Source organism: Mustela erminea, chromosome 5, assembly GCF_009829155.1.
Source record: "Mustela erminea isolate mMusErm1 chromosome 5, mMusErm1.Pri, whole genome shotgun sequence".
NCBI lineage: Eukaryota > Metazoa > Chordata > Mammalia > Carnivora > Mustelidae > Mustela > Mustela erminea.
In genome coordinates, this window is record NC_045618.1 from 114,023,045 (window position 1) to 114,042,553 (window position 19,509).

Here is a 19,509-nt window from a genome sequence, read left to right on the forward strand (position 1 = left end):
CTCATGGTTGGCTGGAGCTTCGAGAGAGGATTAATTCTTCAAGGACAAAGAGTCAGTTTAGCTCTTCCCTGCGCCTTGAAACTTGTTTAACGAAAACGATAGCTATCGAGAAAGCGTACTTTTCGGGCCCTCCTTTAGTCTTCATTCTTTTTTTTTTTTCGGAGGACCTAGACTCTATGGTCAGTGAGGAAGAGGGACCTCTTCTGTTGGCGCTTGCGTGATGCGAGGTGGTTCCGCATGCGCGGTGGGGTAGAACCAAGCGCACGCTGAGGAGGATCGGCCGCTGCTGTGGCAGGACTGTCTGCTCTCTGCTATTAAAGAGCACGGCACGGGATCCCGGCGCGGGATTCAGACACATACCTCAGGTGACTAGTCCCCCAGATCGGTTTCTTCAAGAACTCACTTTGGTTGTGTCCAGAGACTTGGGTGGTCGAGAGAGGATAGGCCCTGGGCTAACACCCCTCCCTTTCCCGTTCCTGCGCGGGAAGTGTCCGACACCACCCGGCGCCGCCGGGTGGGTCTTCCGTGTTAACGCGGTGTCATTGTACGAGCGGAGGAATCTGGTGAAGCAAAGTGGGCCAAGTGACCGTACAGCCTTTTCGATATGCTCTAAGTGAGGACACTTGGAGATGGGGGCGGCCTCGGGAAAACGCTGTGACACCCCCGCCCCAGGACGCTGAGCACTTTGCTTTTTCTGGGCCTGAGAATCCCACCACTACATGGCTTCCCCCCGCCATCCACCGAGAATCCTACCACTACATGCCTCCACCCCCATCCACCCCACCAAATACTCTCTCTCAGTGGGACCAGACCAGACACTTGAAGGGACCATTGGGGTGGGCCGCAGTGTTGACAAGAGCTGGGTTAAAAAGATCCAAGAGTAGTTTGTCCGGTAATTTATTTTTTTCTAGTTGGCGTTCATATTAGTATCGCTTGACTTGTGCATCTTTATAGAATGAGTCATCCCTTGCATCGAAACTAAAACATAGTGTTGAAGAGTTCACTATTATTAGTATCGGTTTTCCATATTTCAGCACCACTGAGAGAAAGATAAGGGAATTTGGGAGTTAAAATGGTATTCGGCCTGAAGCCCCTATTATCCCCCAAACTTGGCTACTTTAATTATCATTAGGCAAGAAACATTGTTGTACAGAGAAATCTCGCAGTTGAGGTTATCAAGGAAAAAAAAAAAAACAAACTTGTGATTATGTGTCTTTCGATAGTTCGTGAATTATATAGAGCTTTACTGCGTATTTTGACTTGATCTGACGCCAGATTGCCAGTTAATGATTCTCCTAGGATTTTGAAAAAACACACAGTAATTGTAGAGATTGGTGCTTCTATTTAAACTACAGTGAAATAGTTTAAAAGCTTATTTGCGTAGCACTCCTATACTACAAACTAATGTTCAGAGATCGTTACCGATAAGCATTAGAGCCAATTAGAATTATCAAGAGTTGTCTCTGTCACGTAACACACTTAACTGTGGAGAGGAGTGGGGACTTCCTGGATTATGGTTACTTGACCATGCACTGGTGTGAGAAAGAAGTTCTGTCTCCCATTTGACTGGGCAAAATTACTGACAATGCAGGGTTTTTGAAATTCGCTTGGAGTTGAGTATATTTTGAAAGACAATTCTTTTGTACCGAAGAACACATACCATATTGTAGTACTCTGACCTACTGAGGCTCTGTGGGTTAAAGGTATTCTGGGTTTAAAATCAGAAGACTTGGTTTTAGTTCCTGTCCTAGTACTTACTAAGCATTTATCCTTGAGAAAGACATTTAATATTTCTGTTCTTTGGTTCCCTTTTAATCCCTTTTAATGCTTTCATAGTACTTTATACTGCTTTCATAGTACTTTATACTGCTATTACTTACTTACTAGTTTGTTTCCCACTGTGTACTTAACTTCTTTAGGTAAGAAAGGAGCCTGCTTAAGATTCAATTCTCCCTCTTCCCTACTTGCTAGCTGTCTTTATCTCTTCTCTGTCAGCAGTGCTTAGTACATAGATATTGCACAAATTACTGTTTAACAAATCAAGTTACCAAATGGGAATAGTATCTCTTTGCCTTTTAATGTCATATTTGTATAGCAAATTACACTTCGCAAATTTTTACATATATGTCTCATTTGATAACACTCCACAAACTTGTGAGGTCCATGACACAGGCTAGAAACTACAATTTAATGGGAATGCATTTCCCAAGCAATCACAGCTAGTAAGTAGAGCAAGGGCTGGGATCCATGTCTAGAACTATTGTGTAGTTACTGGTTACTTTCTGCATTAAATAACATACCTTTGGCTGTGTCCTTTTTGTACCCTGTATAAAGTAAAGAGAATGGTACCTCTTAAGGTGGTAGTATTCATATCTCCTGCTGGGATTCTTTTACAGTATTGCCTGTGTTCTTTAATCATCAAATTAAGTCTAGCTTCTCCAGAATTAACCACCTTTACTATTTGAATAAGTAAGTGAATACGGTTAGCCCATATTAAATCTTCTAAAACTGTTTTCACACATTTCTGTGACACAATTTATTTTGATACCCAGTTTGAAACTTCTGGCCCTCAGACTTTAGTGCTTTACATACAGTTGTCCAAAAGAAAGAAAAGTAAAAAAAAAAAAAATACAACTTTGTTGAAGAATGAAACAACCAGCTCAGCTGTTTCTTGGCGGGTAATTCTGGCCATTGAACATCTACTTCTCTTTATTTGCTAAATCCCTATTTTGTCAAGCTACACAGAAATGCATTTCTGCCACTGTTATTAATATGCTGCTTTTTTTCTTTTTGTTGAACAGGATAGATTAGTATTAAAAGCTTGCATTGATCTCTGGTATCTGCTTTAGTACTAAATATATTAATGTAGCTTTTTTTTTAAAAGATGTTTCTTACTAAAAAAAAAAAAAAAAAAGATGTTTCTTACTAATCTATTTGTTGGTAATATTGAATGAAAATACAGCCTAGTGAATACGAGCATGGACTATGGATCCAAGCTTCGTAGGTTCAGATTCTGACTTACCACTTGTTAGCAGTATGTGACAGAACAAGTTACTTGGCCTGGGTTTCTCTTTCTTCAACTATAAAATGGAGAGAACTAGGGAGAGAGGCAGTGCCAGATCATGTAGGACCATGTAGGTAGTAGAAAGATGTAAAATCAGTGGGAAGCCACTGTGAAGATAACTTGTGGATTCAGTTAACAGTTCTCAACTGCACTGCCCCAGAACTCTGGGGTTCTGAGCTGGTGCGTGGATGTTCTGTCTTTAAGATCAAGTAATGGCAGCCTTATTCCCAATTAATTAATCAGAAAAAAACTGGGGCACCTTCGTGGCTCACTCAGTTAAGCACCCAGCTCTTGATTTTAAGGCTCCAGTCATGATCTCAGTATTGTGAGATGGAGCCCCACATCAGGCTCTTGCTAAGTGTGGAACCTGCCTAAGATTCTCCGTCTGCCGTACTTGCTCACTGTCTTTCTTTCTCTCTCTCTCTCTCTCTCTCAAAAAATAAATTTTCACACATTTTCATAGGCCTTTAGGTCCTATTCCCACCTATTTTCTGAACCTTGAGAATAGTAAATTAGTTAAGGTTAGTAAGAAAATGTGAAAATCATCAGCTATGATTAGTTTTATAGCTTTCTTTTACAAATATACTTCTGTGCATAGTATGATTTCAGTCTTGTGGGTCATAAAAGGAGTGGCACTAAGTGTAGGTTGGGTAGATCAAAGGGAATTGTTTTAAATATACTTAATGCTTGGAGTTTGAGACTCTCGAATTTTATTGTAATGGAGTTCTATAAAGATATTCTCAAGATTGGGTATACCTGTTCAATAAAAGAAAAGTATTTATTTAGTTGCATTTAGTTATATTGAATATTTTTTGTGATTAGTAAATTTTTAGGTTTTATCTTAACATATGATACTGTAATTTTGTCTAAAATGATAGAGCATATTACTTGATACATGATTAGTACTATGGTTCATATAGTCAGAAGATTCTTCCCTTTATATAGTGGGTGGTAGTATATTGTCTTAGCCGACTCGGAGAATGAGTAGCTTTAGTTTTACTGATAAGTTTATAGTAGTAGTGATGCTTACCATCATTTGTTATTTCTTAAGGTGGTTGTATTAAAATAGTATTTTACTCTTGAGGTGTACCTTTAATCCTTAGGCCTCAAAGTACTTTATAGATGGTCATTATTTTTTATGATTCCTCTAAAACTGATGTCAGAGAATCACCCAGGCCTTAAAAAAATGTGGAGCAAAGTAAAAAAGCTTGATTCCTGAATATCTGTCTGTTTTCTGGTACCATTTAAGAACTTTAAAGAGAAGACTAATCATTTCTTCCAGTGACAAGATAGGAAAATTGGTTGACATTTCTTTATTTTGACCTTAACTGAATACTCATTTAATTCTTTTGTTTAAAATGCAGAATGCCGGGTCTAAGTTGTAGATTTTATCAACACAAATTTCCTGAGGTGGAAGATGTAGTGATGGTGAATGTAAGGTCCATTGCTGAAATGGGGGCCTATGTCAGCTTGCTGGAATACAACAATATTGAAGGCATGATTCTTCTTAGTGAGTTGTCCAGAAGGCGTATTCGTTCTATAAACAAACTGATCAGAATTGGCAGGAATGAATGTGTGGTTGTCATAAGAGTGGACAAAGAAAAAGGTAAGTGATAAAAATATCTAAAATACAAATTTCAGATTTAAAATGGTTTTACTTTTTTTTTTTTTTTTGTAAATTCCTGACTGCTGTAAAAACAAAACAAAAACATCTCCCTTTATACTTAAACTTATTTTTACATACAAAGTTGTTAGAGAAGGATGCCAGTTACCCATCTAAGCAAGACCTCTTGTATGTAGTGGTTTAATTAGCACATCCTAGGGCTAGTTTGCATCAGGTAGCTTGACTTTTATCCCCAGAGGTTACCTGAATATTGATAGTTGACTCATTATGGCTAAACTCAGAAGAGACAGATAAGTAAACCAGAGTATTAGTTCCTATATTTGTAAGATGCTTTTTTATTGAGGGGTGCTTGGGTTACTCAGTTAGGAGTCTGACTCTTGATCTCAGTTCAGGTCTTGTTCTCAGGGTTGTGAGTTCAAGCCCCGTGGGCTCCATGCTAGGTGTAGAGCCCTACTTTAAAAAAAAAAAAGATACTTTTTTCTTGATTTAAATCTAAATTTGTGATCAGATTATTGGAAGAACATGGAAAAGGGGCAAAGGTAAATGGATTTTAGGAATATTTTATGTAAGTTTTGAAAATGGAATATATTGCAAACATATACCCAAAACCCAATATTCTGTGTCTCTTTGATTATTAGGATGTTCATGTTCTGTGAATATTCATTCAGTGTCCAAAATTGCTAAACATTTGAGGAAACAGGAAAGTATGACCCACACGGAACAGAAAAAGCAACCAATGGAGATTGACCTAGAGGTGACCTTAATATTGGAGTTAGCAGATAAGGATTTTAAAGCAGATTTTGCAACTGCTCAAGGATATTAGGAAAATAAGCTTGTAATGAATGAACAAAATGAAATCTCAGTAGAGACATTAGAAACTCTCACAAAAAAACTAAATATAAATTCTAAAATTAAAAGTATAATATCAAAAAGTCTCACCAAATGGGCTAACAGCAGGCGAAAGACGACAGAAAGCTCAAGTCAGGCTTGCAGGTAGTTCATTTAAAAGAATGAGTCTGAAGAACAGAGCAGGAAAAAAGCAACTTTTCAAATATTAAAAGCTCTATTCCAAGAGAAGAGAGAAAGGGGAGAAAATATATTTGAGGAAATACTGACCAAAGTTTCCCATATTTGACAAACTGGAGAAGCTTAGCAAACCTCAAGCAGGATAAATATTGATAAGACCATATCTAAGGGGACGCCTGGGTGGCTCAGTCGGTTAAGCCACTGCCCTCGGCTCAGGTCATGATCCCGGGGTCCTGGGATCGAGTCCCACATCAGGCTCCTTGCTCAGCCGGGAGCCCCCTTCTTTCTCTGCCTGCCACTCTGCCTGCTTGTGTGCATGCACGCTCGCTCGCTCTCTCTCTCTCACAAATAAACTCTTTATTTTTTATTTTATTTTATTTTTTATTTATTTATTTGACAGAGAGAAATCACAAGTAGTCGGAGAGGCAGGCAGAGAGAGAGAGAGAGGGAAGCAGGCTCCCTGCTGAGCAGAGAGCCCGATGCGGGACTCGATCCCAGGACCCTGAGATCATGACCTGAGCCGAAGGCAGCGGCTTAACCCACTGAGCCACCCAGGCGCCCCACAAATAAACTCTTTAAAAAAAGAAAAAGACCATATTTAGGCACATTATTGAAAAACAGAGATCAAGAAAATCTTGAAAGTAGCCAGAGGAAAATGATTCTTGATTCACAGGGGAAGAGTAGTACAAATTACTCTTAGTATGGTATTCTTACTGAAAATAATGGCTGCCTGAGCATTGAATGACATCTTTAAAGCACTGAAAGAGAAAATTTTTCATCCCAGAATTCTATAGTATTTAAAGAAAATCTTCAACAGTGAAAATCAGAAATGACATTTTCAGGTAAATAGAATCTAAAAGGATTTATTACTTAATCTGCATTATAAAAAGTGGTAAAGGAAGTTATGCAGGCCCTTGAGGTGTGATGCCTGACCTGGGAAATATGTAAGGAAGTTTAAGAGACCATTTTTCTCTCCTAAATTCTTTAAAGTACATTTACATGCTTGTATCATTTTGTACTTGTGGGATTTAAATTTATGGAGGTGACAGACAATATGGCGAGGCAGATTCCATGGCCACACCATGCCCATACAGGGCCACCATGAGGAGGAAGCACCAGTTTTGGTCAGGAGGCAGAAGGAGCATCAGAAGGAGAATACAGAAAATATATCGAACATAGTTGACCCTTTGATGAATGGATGCCAAAAAGACAAGTGCAGAATCCTTTGACTAGCTTTCATTTGGGTAGTTGAAATTGTTAGTTCCCTTCAATGAAGTGATAGAAAATATACAATTACATGATGATATAGATGCATTTCTGAAAACAAAAATCTCTCATCTTCTCATGCAGTTTTTAATTGATTTGATTTGAGTGGGGAATGAGTGTAGGTATGCCAGCCAACCAATCTGATGTAAAAATGTATCACAGTGGTAAGCTAGCACTTGGGCACAGATGATTTTTCTTTTTTCCAAAATTTTCTTGTATAGGATATATTGATTTGTCAAAAAGAAGAGTTTCTCCAGAGGAAGCAATCAAATGTGAAGATAAATTCACCAAATCCAAAACTGTAAGTTTAATTTTTGTGTGGAATTAGTCTACTATTTAATAAATAATCAGCATATAATATTCTTGGAAGAAAATTAAAACTGGATTTTCTGTACCTGTAATTCCATTTATAATTAGGAGTTATATAGGATAAGTTGAAAACTTAGTTTCAAAAGAGTTATGACTTCAGTGTTTTTAACCTCATGGTAGTACTACCTTAAGGCATTGCTTATCGTCTAATACTCTAAAATGAGTATACCAGACGATAATGTTTTAAGTTATTTTAGGTTAAATTAACTATGGGTGATTTCAGTTGATTTGACTTAATCATAACATGTAGTTCTTGACTTTAAACCCCATTCTGGGATAAGAGTCACAGGGACAACCAGCTGTTGTATGTTAAGAATAAGCAAGGGTTTATAAAATGTGAATCCAGGAAAGCAAGGCAGGGGGGCCTGTTACTATTTTTTTTTACTCCTAGTTTATTAGGGTTCTTTCTGTTTCATTTTCTTATTTTGGCTGTAATCTCCTACTTCTGTACAGTAATCATTAATGAAGCAAGAACAGCTATTTTTTCATTCTTCATATTGTCTATAGTTTTTCTTCTCTGGTCCTATTTAGATTATCCTTCATTCTCTAGATCTTTGGCAGTATTTCCATTGTGTCTGTTTTCTTTATTTTTTCATCTCTCGTGTGTTTCTGTCTTCAGGATTAAATGCTAGGAAAATAGTGTTTAAATGAAGAGAATATTTTTGAAATCTTAATTAACCCTAGTTAAAAGAATAAAAATCTAAAAGGCAAAAGATCATTACCCAAATTTTTCCCTTTGTTTTACTGATGTGTTTACTACTACTGCAGTGTGGTTTACACATCAGAAAACACTATCAGGGGGCACCTGGGTGGCTCAGTGGGTTAAAGCCTCTGCCTTCTGCTCAGGTCATGATTCCAGAGTCCTGGGATCGGGCCCCGCATCAGGCTCTCTGCTCAGCAGGGAGCCTGCTTCCCCCTCTTTGTCTGTCTACCTCTTTACCTACTTATGATCTCTGTCTGTCAAATAAAGAAATAAAATCTTAAAAAAAAAAAAAAGAAAAGAAAAGAAAAGAAAACACTATCAGTGAAATCCCTTATTAGTAAACTGAGGACCTTGCCACTCAGAATGTAGCCAGTAGCACTGACATTTCCTGACTGCTTAATGCAGGTTCCTCAAGTCCTACCAAGTTTGAGAAGCTTTGCTCTAGGAAACTGTCACTTTGTTTTGCCCCCTTAAGATATTATAAAATGAGCAATGTTAGTAGATCTTATCAGGATGATAAGGTGATGGAATGAAATAGCCAATGTTAGTTCCTTTTCTCACTCAACTTTCATGTGTAATGTGAAAACCTCTTTTTTTATCCCCTTTCTCTTTCTTATGCCCTTTCATTTTTAGGAAATGAAAAAGAGTTTGGCAGCAGTGAGTAGGAGATAGGCACATTGAAGGATGACTTCTAAATGATAACAAAGCAAAAAAAGTACTAAATCTCAATCCTGTTCCATGCTTTCATGTGGAGTAGTAATAGTAATAGCTTATACTTGTATAACAAAAGTTTTGTATAATATAACACATTTTAATTCATTCGCATAATGTTTTCCAGTTATAATTGGGATAGGTTTGATCTCTCTGTAGTTAAAAGGAGAGATGCTGGTATTTCCCTTTTCCAGAAGAGGAAACAAATTTAGAGAGGTTGATTGGTCCCTAAGTCAACTTGATCTAGGTCTTAGGACACTAAGTTTTGTACTTAGTGTCCTACTTTTATACTTGTTAAACCCACTTAAGTGTTATAGGAAAGCGAATATTCCTCTATGAAAAAAACTTACTGCGTGTTATCCCTTTGTTGTTGAGGAATTACTGTAGTGTAACCAAAGATTTGTTTTATATTCTGTCTACTGAAATGTAAAAATACCTTTTTTGGTTTTTTTTTAAGATCTCTTATCTTTGAATTATCGAACTCTTCATTTTGTGTCCAGGTTTACAGCATTCTTCGTCATGTTGCTGAGGTGTTAGAGTACACCAAGGACGAGCAGCTGGAGAGCCTGTTCCAGAGGACTGCCTGGGTCTTTGATGACAAATACAAGAGACCTGGATACGGTGCCTATGATGCATTTAAGCATGCAGTCTCGTAAGAACACCTTCTTGGCTCTGGTTCTACCTTGAGATCACAGCTGCTGGGTCTAGCACACAAGTTGAGAGCCTGACATGTAATAGCACAACACCCACATATTACGTCCTTTCCAAATTTAGATAAAAATATTTCCATGTAAAAGACCCGTAATGTGGGCCAGTCCTATATAGCCAAGCATATATAATTGTGTACACCTTAGTTTTCATGAACCATATGGTTTTGTCTCATGTTTTCCCCTCCTGGTTTTGCTATTTTCCTAGCTAACTTCAGGGTCACTGTAGATGTCTCATCTACAACTGTACCTTGTTTTCTTTACCTCAGTTCCTTAGACCTTCAGCCCATGCCACTTTAGCCAGTTTCCATATGGGCTCACCCTGGGTCTTAGAATTTGTGCTCTTCTAAAACCTTGAATTCATATATTCTGTTCTTTTACCACAGACAGTTTCCTGTCTTTCCAGCTCCCTCATAGTTAGTCGTGCTCTGTGTTAATTCTTATGCCAGACTCTGATTCCAATCTTTTTCTTCCTCCGTGTTTTTTCACCCTTTCCTGCCTTCTCTTTCTGACTCAGCATAGACATACCGAGGTCCATCATTTCAGCAACTTTCTTGCCAATATCATGAGCTTTTGCCCTGTTTTTCCTTCTGTTACATCCAGCCTTGGATCGATGTTCCTGCCTTCTCTGCACTTGTAGAATGCGGGGTGCCGCTAGGAAAAACCAGAGTCTTGCAGGTCGGTGCCACTGCATATTCGTCATCGTCTCCAACCTCAGCTGCGCCTTCACTGCTGCCTCACATTCTCTCTGCTCTTTGTCAGTTCTTCCTCCCGTTCTTAGAGTGGCTGTTTTAGAGCTTTTACACACTCTCTACCAGATACCCACTCCCCTTTCCCTCGCTGTCTACGGGTTTTATAAAGAAAATAGAAGCCATTGCCCAAAATCTCGACTCCCTCCACTGTCTCAGCGGCCTTCTCTCCCATCTGTCATTACCTCCTGCCTCCCACCATGCTGATTTCGTATCCTTACTGCTCTCAGACTAATCTTACCACCTGTGCGCAGCTACTTCTCTGGGGTTTTATCCGTCATGCCTCCTCATTCCCTCTTCGGTGTCTTCAGCCTTTCTTTTTGTTGATTTTGCTCCATCAGCATAAAAATACGCTCCAATTTCTCCCATTCACACTAAAAACAGAGTATACCTTCTCTCTGCTTTCTCTTGCAGGAAGCACTGTGTCTTCTCTTTTTAAAATAGCTGGACTCCTTCAGTTCTCTGTACTTAACTGTCTTTCCGTCTGCTCATCCTACTCCTTCCCAACTGTTAATGCTCCCCACGCAGCCTCTCCACTACACTGAGGTTACTTCCAGCCTTCGTGCTGCCGAAGAATATTAGTCCCCTCAGCTCTCAGAATGGCCGAGTGGACCTGGGACTGATAGAGCCTCCAGCAAGCCGGCTCATTTGGGGGTCCAAATCCTTTCCAGTTCCCCCCCACCCACCATATGACTTTTTTTTCATACCACATTGTGAGAAATGTAAGACTAATAATAATTATAAGAACAAACATTTACAGATTTCTCACAGCAGCACATGGTATAAGTGCGGTTATTACCCGTGTCTTAGAGATGAGGAAATTGAGCCAGAGATTAAATATTTTGTCCACATGCACAAAATTAGCAAATGGAAAAGCCCCAATCAAACCTAGACACTGGCTCCCATCTGGAGTTTATGCTGTTAACCATTAAGCACTGCTTTATATTTCTGTCCTCCGTGACTTCAGTCCCGCATGCCTTCCGTCCGTTGGCGTGCTGTCTTCCTCCATCCCGAGCTCAGCTCCCTCGTTTCCACCTTCAGCTCCCCTTCCATTACCACTCAGCAGTGCCCTACATTTTTCCCCTTTCCCTTAACATTCTTTTGCTTCATCAGCCATGCAGTGACTGTCCACGTTTAACTAATGATAATTCTTTGCTACATGTCCTTCTTTTTTTTTTTTTTTAATTAAGAACTAAAATTTTTGAGATAGTTGGAAATAGTGTTTTACCCTTCCCAACCCATTCCCTTCACTCATCATTGGTAACTATTATCATAACTAGTTATCATTGGTAATTACTATTCTGCAATTAGTATGCACCATTATTTACTTTTCTGCAGATTTATTGCATATATGTACCTACAAAGTATATATAGAATCATTTTTTTATTACTCTATTTAAACTTTAAAAAAAAAGGGAATTTACTCCATCGTTGTAGCTTTCTGTACCTTACAGTTTTACTTGTAAGGCTGTTAGTGAACAGGATTCTCCGAAGTGATAGATGCGGACCTACTTCATACTAATTTCTATGTAGTGTATTTCATTGTAGGACTATGCTTTATTTGTTTCCCTATTAAGAGATAATAGGTTATTCTCCCCTCCTCTCCCCCCCACTTTTTTCCCCTTTTTTTCAACCATGCTATTATGAATATCCATGTACATGTCTCCATGTACATTTGGGAGTTTCTAAGGTATATAAATAGCAGTAGAGTTGCTGGGTTATAGGATTGAATATATGCATCTTTAAATTTACTCGGTTTTGCCAAAATATTCTCCAGATTGGTGTTCTACAATTTGTATTTCCTCTACTAGTTATATAAGCATTCTTGTTTCTCTTCATCCTCACCAACATTTGGTGTATATCTCAGATTATTTCCCTTTTGTCAAACTGATGGGTGTAGAAGAGTACCTTGTTTTTGGTTTGCATTTTACTGGTTGTGGTGGAGTTAACAGCTTTTCATAGGTTTACTGTTTCTTCTGTGAAAACATCTGTTCATCTCTTCTGCTTATTTTCTGGTGGTTTGTCTTGTTATATTTTGTAAGCAGTATTAGCTGAGTGAAAGTTCCCTCCACCCAAATTTTTTCACGTTTCATTCCCTTACCCCGCTTTTTAGGCCCGATAGGCCATTTCTGTTTTAATACTGTACAGATTTCTTAAAACAATGCTGTCTTTGCTTCTTTTAGTCATTATTTCAATTTTTTTCATTTGTTCATGTTCCACAAGCCTGCTGGTGACTGAGACCCCGGCCAGTCTTGTGGCACTCCGATGAAATGCCACTTCAGTCGGAGCAGCCCTTCCTGAGCCCACTAACTGAAAGTAATACCTTCCTGTCCTGACATCCAAGGATATACTTTTATCTTAAATTTGCTTGTATGTTTTAGTTCTTTTCAAGCTCTTTGAAGCAGGGACTAAGTACGTGGAAATGTAATTATAGTGGGATGTCCAGTATATGAGACATTTTTTAATTCCTTGCTTTAACTAGATCTCTAAAATTTTTCTTCAGATACTAGCTGGATGTTTTCTTTTTGTCATAGTAGTGCCAAGTGCTTTGCCTGCATTCTCATTTAGTACCACAACCAGTGAAATGTATAGTTTTCATCCTCATTTTATAGTTTGGAAACTGAGGTCTGGAAAGTCCCCAAAACACATAGTTAATGAAGTGTAAAGCTAAGATTTGAACTCCATTCTGACCCTAAAGCCTGGGCTCTTAAACATTATTAAATGGTATTGTGTTTGGTGTTACAGTTATCTGTACAGTAACCTTGGCCTTTTGTGTTTTTGTGTCTGTTTGTGTTTTGTTTTGCTTTAATTAGAGACCCATCTATTTTGGATAGTTTAGATCTGAATGAAGATGAACGGGGAGTACTTATTAACAATATTAATAGGCGTTTGACACCACAAGCTGTCAAAATTCGAGCAGGTAAGTGATTTTTTTTTTAATGATGTTTAAAATATTTTGCATGAACCAAAAAGCTGTTAAATAATGGGTGTTACCAAAGAATATATTGTTGCATTAGTATCTGCAAGTATTTCTGTTCTTGTAACAAGAAAAGTTTAAGAATTTTTTTTTGCTTCTTTTGAACCATCATAAAATAAATGTATATGTTGACACAAGTAAAAACTGTCATGTATGCATTTAGCTAACCTTAAGTTAGTCCCTTTTTTTTTAAGATTTTATTTATTTATTTGAGAGGGAGGAGACTCTCTGCTGAGCAGAGAGCCTAACATAAGGCTCAATCCTAGGACCTTGAGATCATGACCTGAGCTGAAGGCAGACTCTTAACTGACTGAGCCACCCAGGCACCCCAGCCCTTTTTTTTTTTTAAGGAGATGGCAAAGTACGGTATTGTCCTTTTGTGCCTCTGGATTAACCACTGTTAATACAGCTTCGGGTATATTCTTTCAGACATTTTTCTTAGGCACATCTGTATAGGACTATATGCTGTTTACATTCAGACATAATTTTTTTGCTTTTACAGTGATTACATCATACTACGCAAAATTTTCCTCAGCTAGTTTTTTCTAAGTTTATCATGGTGGTTCTTCCATGCAGAACATGGGACTTTTTCTCAGTCTTTTTAATGACAAGGGGTAATATTCATAAAGCAATAAACCAGTCCTTTCTTGGTGAACATTTCGGTTCTACTATTTTTTTCACTATTTTAAAAAAAAAAAAAAAAAAACTACAAATTAGCAGACTTACAACATAGACACTTACCCATCTGTGTAAGTGTTCTATTGGGCAGGCTCCTAAAAGTGGGACCACTGGGCCAGAGTGGTGTGCAATTTCTAAACTGTTCTAAACAATTTGCAGTGATAAGGAAGTGAGTCACGGAGAGGTTGGAATCATAATTTTAACCCAGACATAGCCAGAAATCAAAATGTTTATTAGATTTCTATTTTTTTGTAATTCCGTCATTCAGGGGCTCAATGTGGAAAAGAAGATAGAATTTCACTGCATACTCAGCTAATTTATAGTTAAGAAAGTTAATAGTTGGGGTAGATATCTAATTGTGAAAGGGTGATAAAAACTTTAATAATTATTTGAATACCAGTATGTCTGCCACATCTCGGATTTCTTTTAAGCCCTTTCGGTATAAGTTTTTGAATTTCTGTAATTTCAGATATTGAAGTGGCTTGTTATGGTTATGAAGGCATCGATGCCGTAAAGGAAGCCTTGAGAGCAGGTTTGAATTGTTCTACAGAAACCATGCCCATCAAAGTGAGTAGTTCATATTCTCTCTCCCTGCTATCAGCCTAAATCAAATCAGATTCTTTTTATGATCATATTTCATAACAAGTGTTACGAAAAATGGTTCTTGGTGATGTTGTCTAAGGGATGCTACTGCTGATGTCACAGTAACTAAAGATTTTGATTGGTGTTTGGTGCCAGAGGGCCAGCTGTGCTAAACTTAAAGAGTTCCTATGTCCATCACGCTCGTAGGACCTTGAAAAGGGTAACATATTCTCTCGTATTCACACACATCTTTTAGGAGTTTGATCTGAGTCTTTTAAGTTGTATCATTAACCAGATGGTTGTTATTCAGAATCTCTTGGATTTTGTTCCATCAGTTTAGTTTAGAACCAAATAAGAATTTTTGTCTGTTTTAGAAGCAAATTATCCATTATGCTGATGATGGCTACAGTTATTTTAGCTACCAAAGACACCTGGAAGTCATAATTCTACGTATTTGATATTGCAGTGGACTGTTGATACTGGATTTCATCACTGTACCAATTAGCTTTTGCTACCTTAACAGACCACCCCCAAATTGCTGACTTACAGGATTGGAAATCAAGTTTTGGGGTGATTTGCTAAGGCAGCAGAGTGCTAAAGAGTTCGTAAACATCGTAATAGTTTTTGTGTTGTGTCGGTATGTCCATAATTAAATTTTTGTCTTCTTCCTTAGATTAATCTAATAGCTCCTCCTCGATATGTGATGACTACAACAACTCTGGAGAGAACAGAAGGCCTCTCTGTTCTCAATCAAGCTATGGCTGTTATTAAAGAAAAGATTGAGGAAAAGAGGGGTGTCTTCAATGTTCAAATGGAGGTAAGATCTATAGTGTGTCTGCCTTTTCCTTAAAATATTTATAAGAAATTTAGGGGCACCTGCCTGGCTCTGTCGGTAGAGCATGCAGCTCTTGATCTCAGGGTTGTGAGTTCAAACCCCATGTTGGAGTTAGAGATTACTTTAGATAGATAGATAATTTTAGATAGATAAATTTAAATCATCTAAATGATTTGCATTCTAAAATACTTTAATCACTGCCTTTCAAAATATAAGATACGTGTAAGATTATAATTCTAAGCCTAAAATAATCATTGACTCAGAGGGTCCTAAAAGGGCTTTTTATAAGTAAATGAGAACTGTCATGCAGTGGTTATTCAAGACTAACGGCACTGATGGTGTTAGGTTTATCCCCCTGCCAAAGAGAAAAAAAATAGCTAACAAAAATGAGTGATCAGTTACTGTCAGAATTGAATTGGCAGGCTTAAAATTTGATCTCAGGATTAGAAACAACATTAGTCTGTATTTTCCTCATCTCAACAAAAATGAAACCTGTTTGGAAAGAAATAGTAATTTATTTTGAATCCAGAAGATGCATTTTTACAAGACATCTTGTGGGTTTGAATGATAGAGCCACTGAGATTATTTTCATATTTTTTGAGTTTTGGTTTATAGAAATAACAAAAATTTACTGTTTTACTACACACATATTTTTTTCCTATATTGTGTTACTCTTATACATTTCTCCTATTACTTATCTAATGGAATTTATTGATAACAGTAGCACTCAAATGAACAGATATGGCAGAGTTGTTAGAAGGACAAGTGTTTAAGAGTTATTAAATGGGACCGAGCCCCACATCAGACTCTCTGCTCAGCAGGGAGCCTGCTTTCTCCCTCTCTCTCTGCCTGCCTCTCTGCCTACTTGTGATCTCTGTCAAATAGATAAATAAAATCTTTAAATTAAAAAAAAAAAGTTATTAAAATACTAGGCAGTAATAGTGTTGAAATGGAATTTGTGTACTGTTGAACTGCCTCACTTTGAAATTATGCCTCTGCTTCCACAGCCTAAAGTGGTCACAGATACGGATGAGACTGAACTTGCAAGGCAGCTTGAGAGGCTCGAAAGAGAGAACGCAGAAGTGGATGGAGACGATGATGCAGAAGAAATGGAAGCCAAAGCCGAAGATTAACTTTGTGGGAAACAGTCCATTTTAAGGAACACAAAGCAGCCCTTCCTGGCTGTAAACCCTAGACTTGAAAGTTTTCCAGTATTGAAAACTTCAAAGCTGAATATTTTTTATTTCCAAGTATTTAAATGTTCCAACAGACCAAAACATGACATGTCCTCCTAAAAGTCAGCTGTTTTCACACAGAAGCTCCAACATTCAGCAGTTTAAGCGAGTGGGCCTAACTTCACTAGAGACAAATCTTTAACAGTCATAAAATTGGGCTTGTGGTTTCCATTTCTGATGTCTCCAGATTGGCACCCCTTTGTAGTTCAGTGCCTCCCTAAGATTTATCAGGGGCACCCAAAGCAAATAGCCTCAACCTTTCTACATAAAATGTATCAAGCAAAAATTAAATAAATTTCTGGGATATTTAACTATAGGCTTCTTCCTTCTTGTCACCAGTTAGATTACGAAGACCCTAATTCTATTACTTTCATTTTAGTCTAGATGAGAAATATAAGGGCAGGTGACCAAAGGGTCTATACAGCAGATCCTTTCAAAAGGAGGGTGTAGAGAAAATAATTTTAACCACAGTTAAAGTTGACTCTTAGGGGAAAAAAGCCTTAAAATGCGAATTTTAAAATTACATAGGATGTGTGCCTTTTACCAACTTGAGACTGGGGACAATATATGGTATGAGGGGAGAATTTTATCACACTGGTCCTTGTTGGTCTACTAAGCTGCTTGCCCTGAGTTTGTAATTCAGGGTGGTAAAATTTTTTGTTCTGTTTTATTTTTAAAGATGCTGCTTCTTTAGTCATTTTGAGTATCATTGCCCAACTTTTGATTTCTTTTCCATTAACATATTCACTAGTGCCACCTAGAGCTTCAGCTCTTTATAATGAATAGGAATCTGATTAAACACAATTACAGTGATTTTTCTACATTTCCATCATTTTTATGTTTAAGAGCTAATTGTTTAAAAGATATATGAATCTAAAGGTAAATAAATAAGGTAAATAATTTTCATAAATAACACACGATTTGAAGTTACAGCTACATTAGCCAGGGTGTAGAAAGTCTTGAGTTACTTTGGGTATGTTTTATAGATTTAATCTCTTAGGAAACTTGAGGTACTAGATTTATTTTGATTATTCCTAAGAATAGCTATTTAAATACTTAAAAGATTAAACCTAACCCACCTTAATTGATTGAGTACTAGACTTAATTGAATATTAAAGGGACTGGAAAATAGAAGTGTGTTGGTGAGACAGTTATGCCATTTTTGGCTTGTCCCTATTCAATTTAGCAGCCTCTACTTAGCTTTTTAAATCCAAAAGTAAAACTTCATATGGCTGTTGCCACAAGGTAGCCATAATTGCTAGTACATGCCATCCTGGGAATATTTAGAGGAGGATCTAGGTATACTCAAAATTGGCACATGATTTTTACTTTGGTCTTTTTGAGGAGTTAAAACAAGTCTGTAAAGCTTGTGGCATCAAAAATGGCCTCAAAATAACAACAGGTGCTCCTTAAATGTTTGTTGTAGGCAAGGAATTAAATTCCATGTTGTTTACTGAATTTTTTACACTTTAAGGCATAACCCTTGAGAAATACTGGTGACCTCCACAGTGAGTGATTTTTATGCCATCCAGGCCTTTTGATCACTTCCACAACAGTTTTGCAAAATTTATGACCCTTCCCAGAGAAAAGATTAATACCTCACTGACACCAATGAAGGAGAGAACTAATCAAACTTAAAGCACACATACCTGCTGACCTGACAATACCACTTTCAAATATGAGGACAAGCTACACACCCAGCTCCAAATAACCTGAGGGACAGATTAAAGACAATTGACCAGTTTATCTAAATCCTGGATTACCATTCAAAGACTTTTCATTAAAAATTGACAAGTTCAACCTCCCATTCTGCCTATGAGTTAAAGTGGCTATCAACTCATACACCTGAAAATCCACAATAGTTCGGGTCACACTTAATTGTAATGGAAAGTCAAAAGTAGCTGAAAAAAAAATGGGAGCATACGAACATTTTCTTTTGCTGTGTTTTGTAGCAAAACAAGACAACCAGTATGTACCTGGATAAGGCTCATTTAGTGAGAACCTATAGAGACATGCTAGGTAGGCATTACAGTTACTACTCAACTGCCATCCTTTCAAACACTCTTGACACAGCTACTTTTGTATGAAGAACCTTTAAAATGGTTCGGGGATTTTTAAAAATTCAAGTACTAGTACTTCGGCAAGAGTTGCCTCAAGGTAATGGCCATCTACTTTTTCAACACGAAGATTCTGATACCCCTATACAGAACAGGGTGCAGTTGTGCCAATTTGGAGTCAAGCCATCAAATCAAATGCAGTTTAATTTAGACAAACACCTGTTGATATTCGGAGAGCAATAAAAAAAAAAAAAAAAAGCTAATTCCAGGGATATTAGACCTTGATGAAATGCCAAATGGAAAATGGTGCTTTAAAAGGTAGTCTCTTACAATGTAAGGAATAAAATAAAACCTCATTAGCTTGGAATTCCTGATCATTCGGGTCAGGTATTCTAGACAAGATTAAGAGGAGACAGTTAACGCTATCTAAAAGGAAAATTTTTTTCCTTAAGCACTTTGGAAATATCTACTCCCCTTAAATATAAGTTACATATCTCTTCATTAAAGAAAGTCTAAGCACTTGTACTTGGCAAGAATGCTGGCAGTAGCTTGTGCCAGATTACTGTATAAACTTTAAAGTAATAAAAATGTTTTTAAAGATATTGTATGATACAGACTTTTCACTACTTCAGATTAACCTCCCAACTGGTGAAGCTTCTTGGTACCTATATGTCTCAGTTAATGTAAACCAAAATTTCGTTCCTTAATTCTTTTCCCGTTTACCTCTTTCTCTGTCCTTAAGCAGCTCCTGCTCTGCATCTCTTCCTGAATTGCCATTTTTCATAGAAATGCTATAATTTTACCATTTGTTGTATGTGTGACTAATCTCTCCAACTGAGTCCATGATTTCTGCAGTGTATATGCTTAGGCAGACTTTTTCTTCAAAACAATGTTCAAAATTCTGATTTTAAGATGAAGCAAGTCTT

The 19,509-nt window shown here is 37.5% G+C and overlaps 1 protein-coding gene across 1 annotated transcript; it reads left to right on the forward strand.

Annotated features, from left to right (window-relative positions):
* Window positions 1–182: 182 nt before the first annotated feature.
* Window positions 183–18,882, forward strand: EIF2S1 (eukaryotic translation initiation factor 2 subunit alpha). Its single transcript, XM_032344553.1, has 8 exons — window positions 183–365; window positions 4,429–4,670; window positions 7,202–7,281; window positions 9,264–9,415; window positions 13,033–13,139; window positions 14,344–14,441; window positions 15,130–15,273; window positions 16,299–18,882. The coding sequence occupies exons 2-8, from the start codon at window positions 4,430–4,432 to the stop codon at window positions 16,422–16,424; spliced, it is 948 nt and encodes a 315-aa protein (XP_032200444.1). The 5' UTR covers window positions 183–365; window position 4,429; the 3' UTR covers window positions 16,425–18,882.
* Window positions 18,883–19,509: the final 627 nt, after the last annotated feature.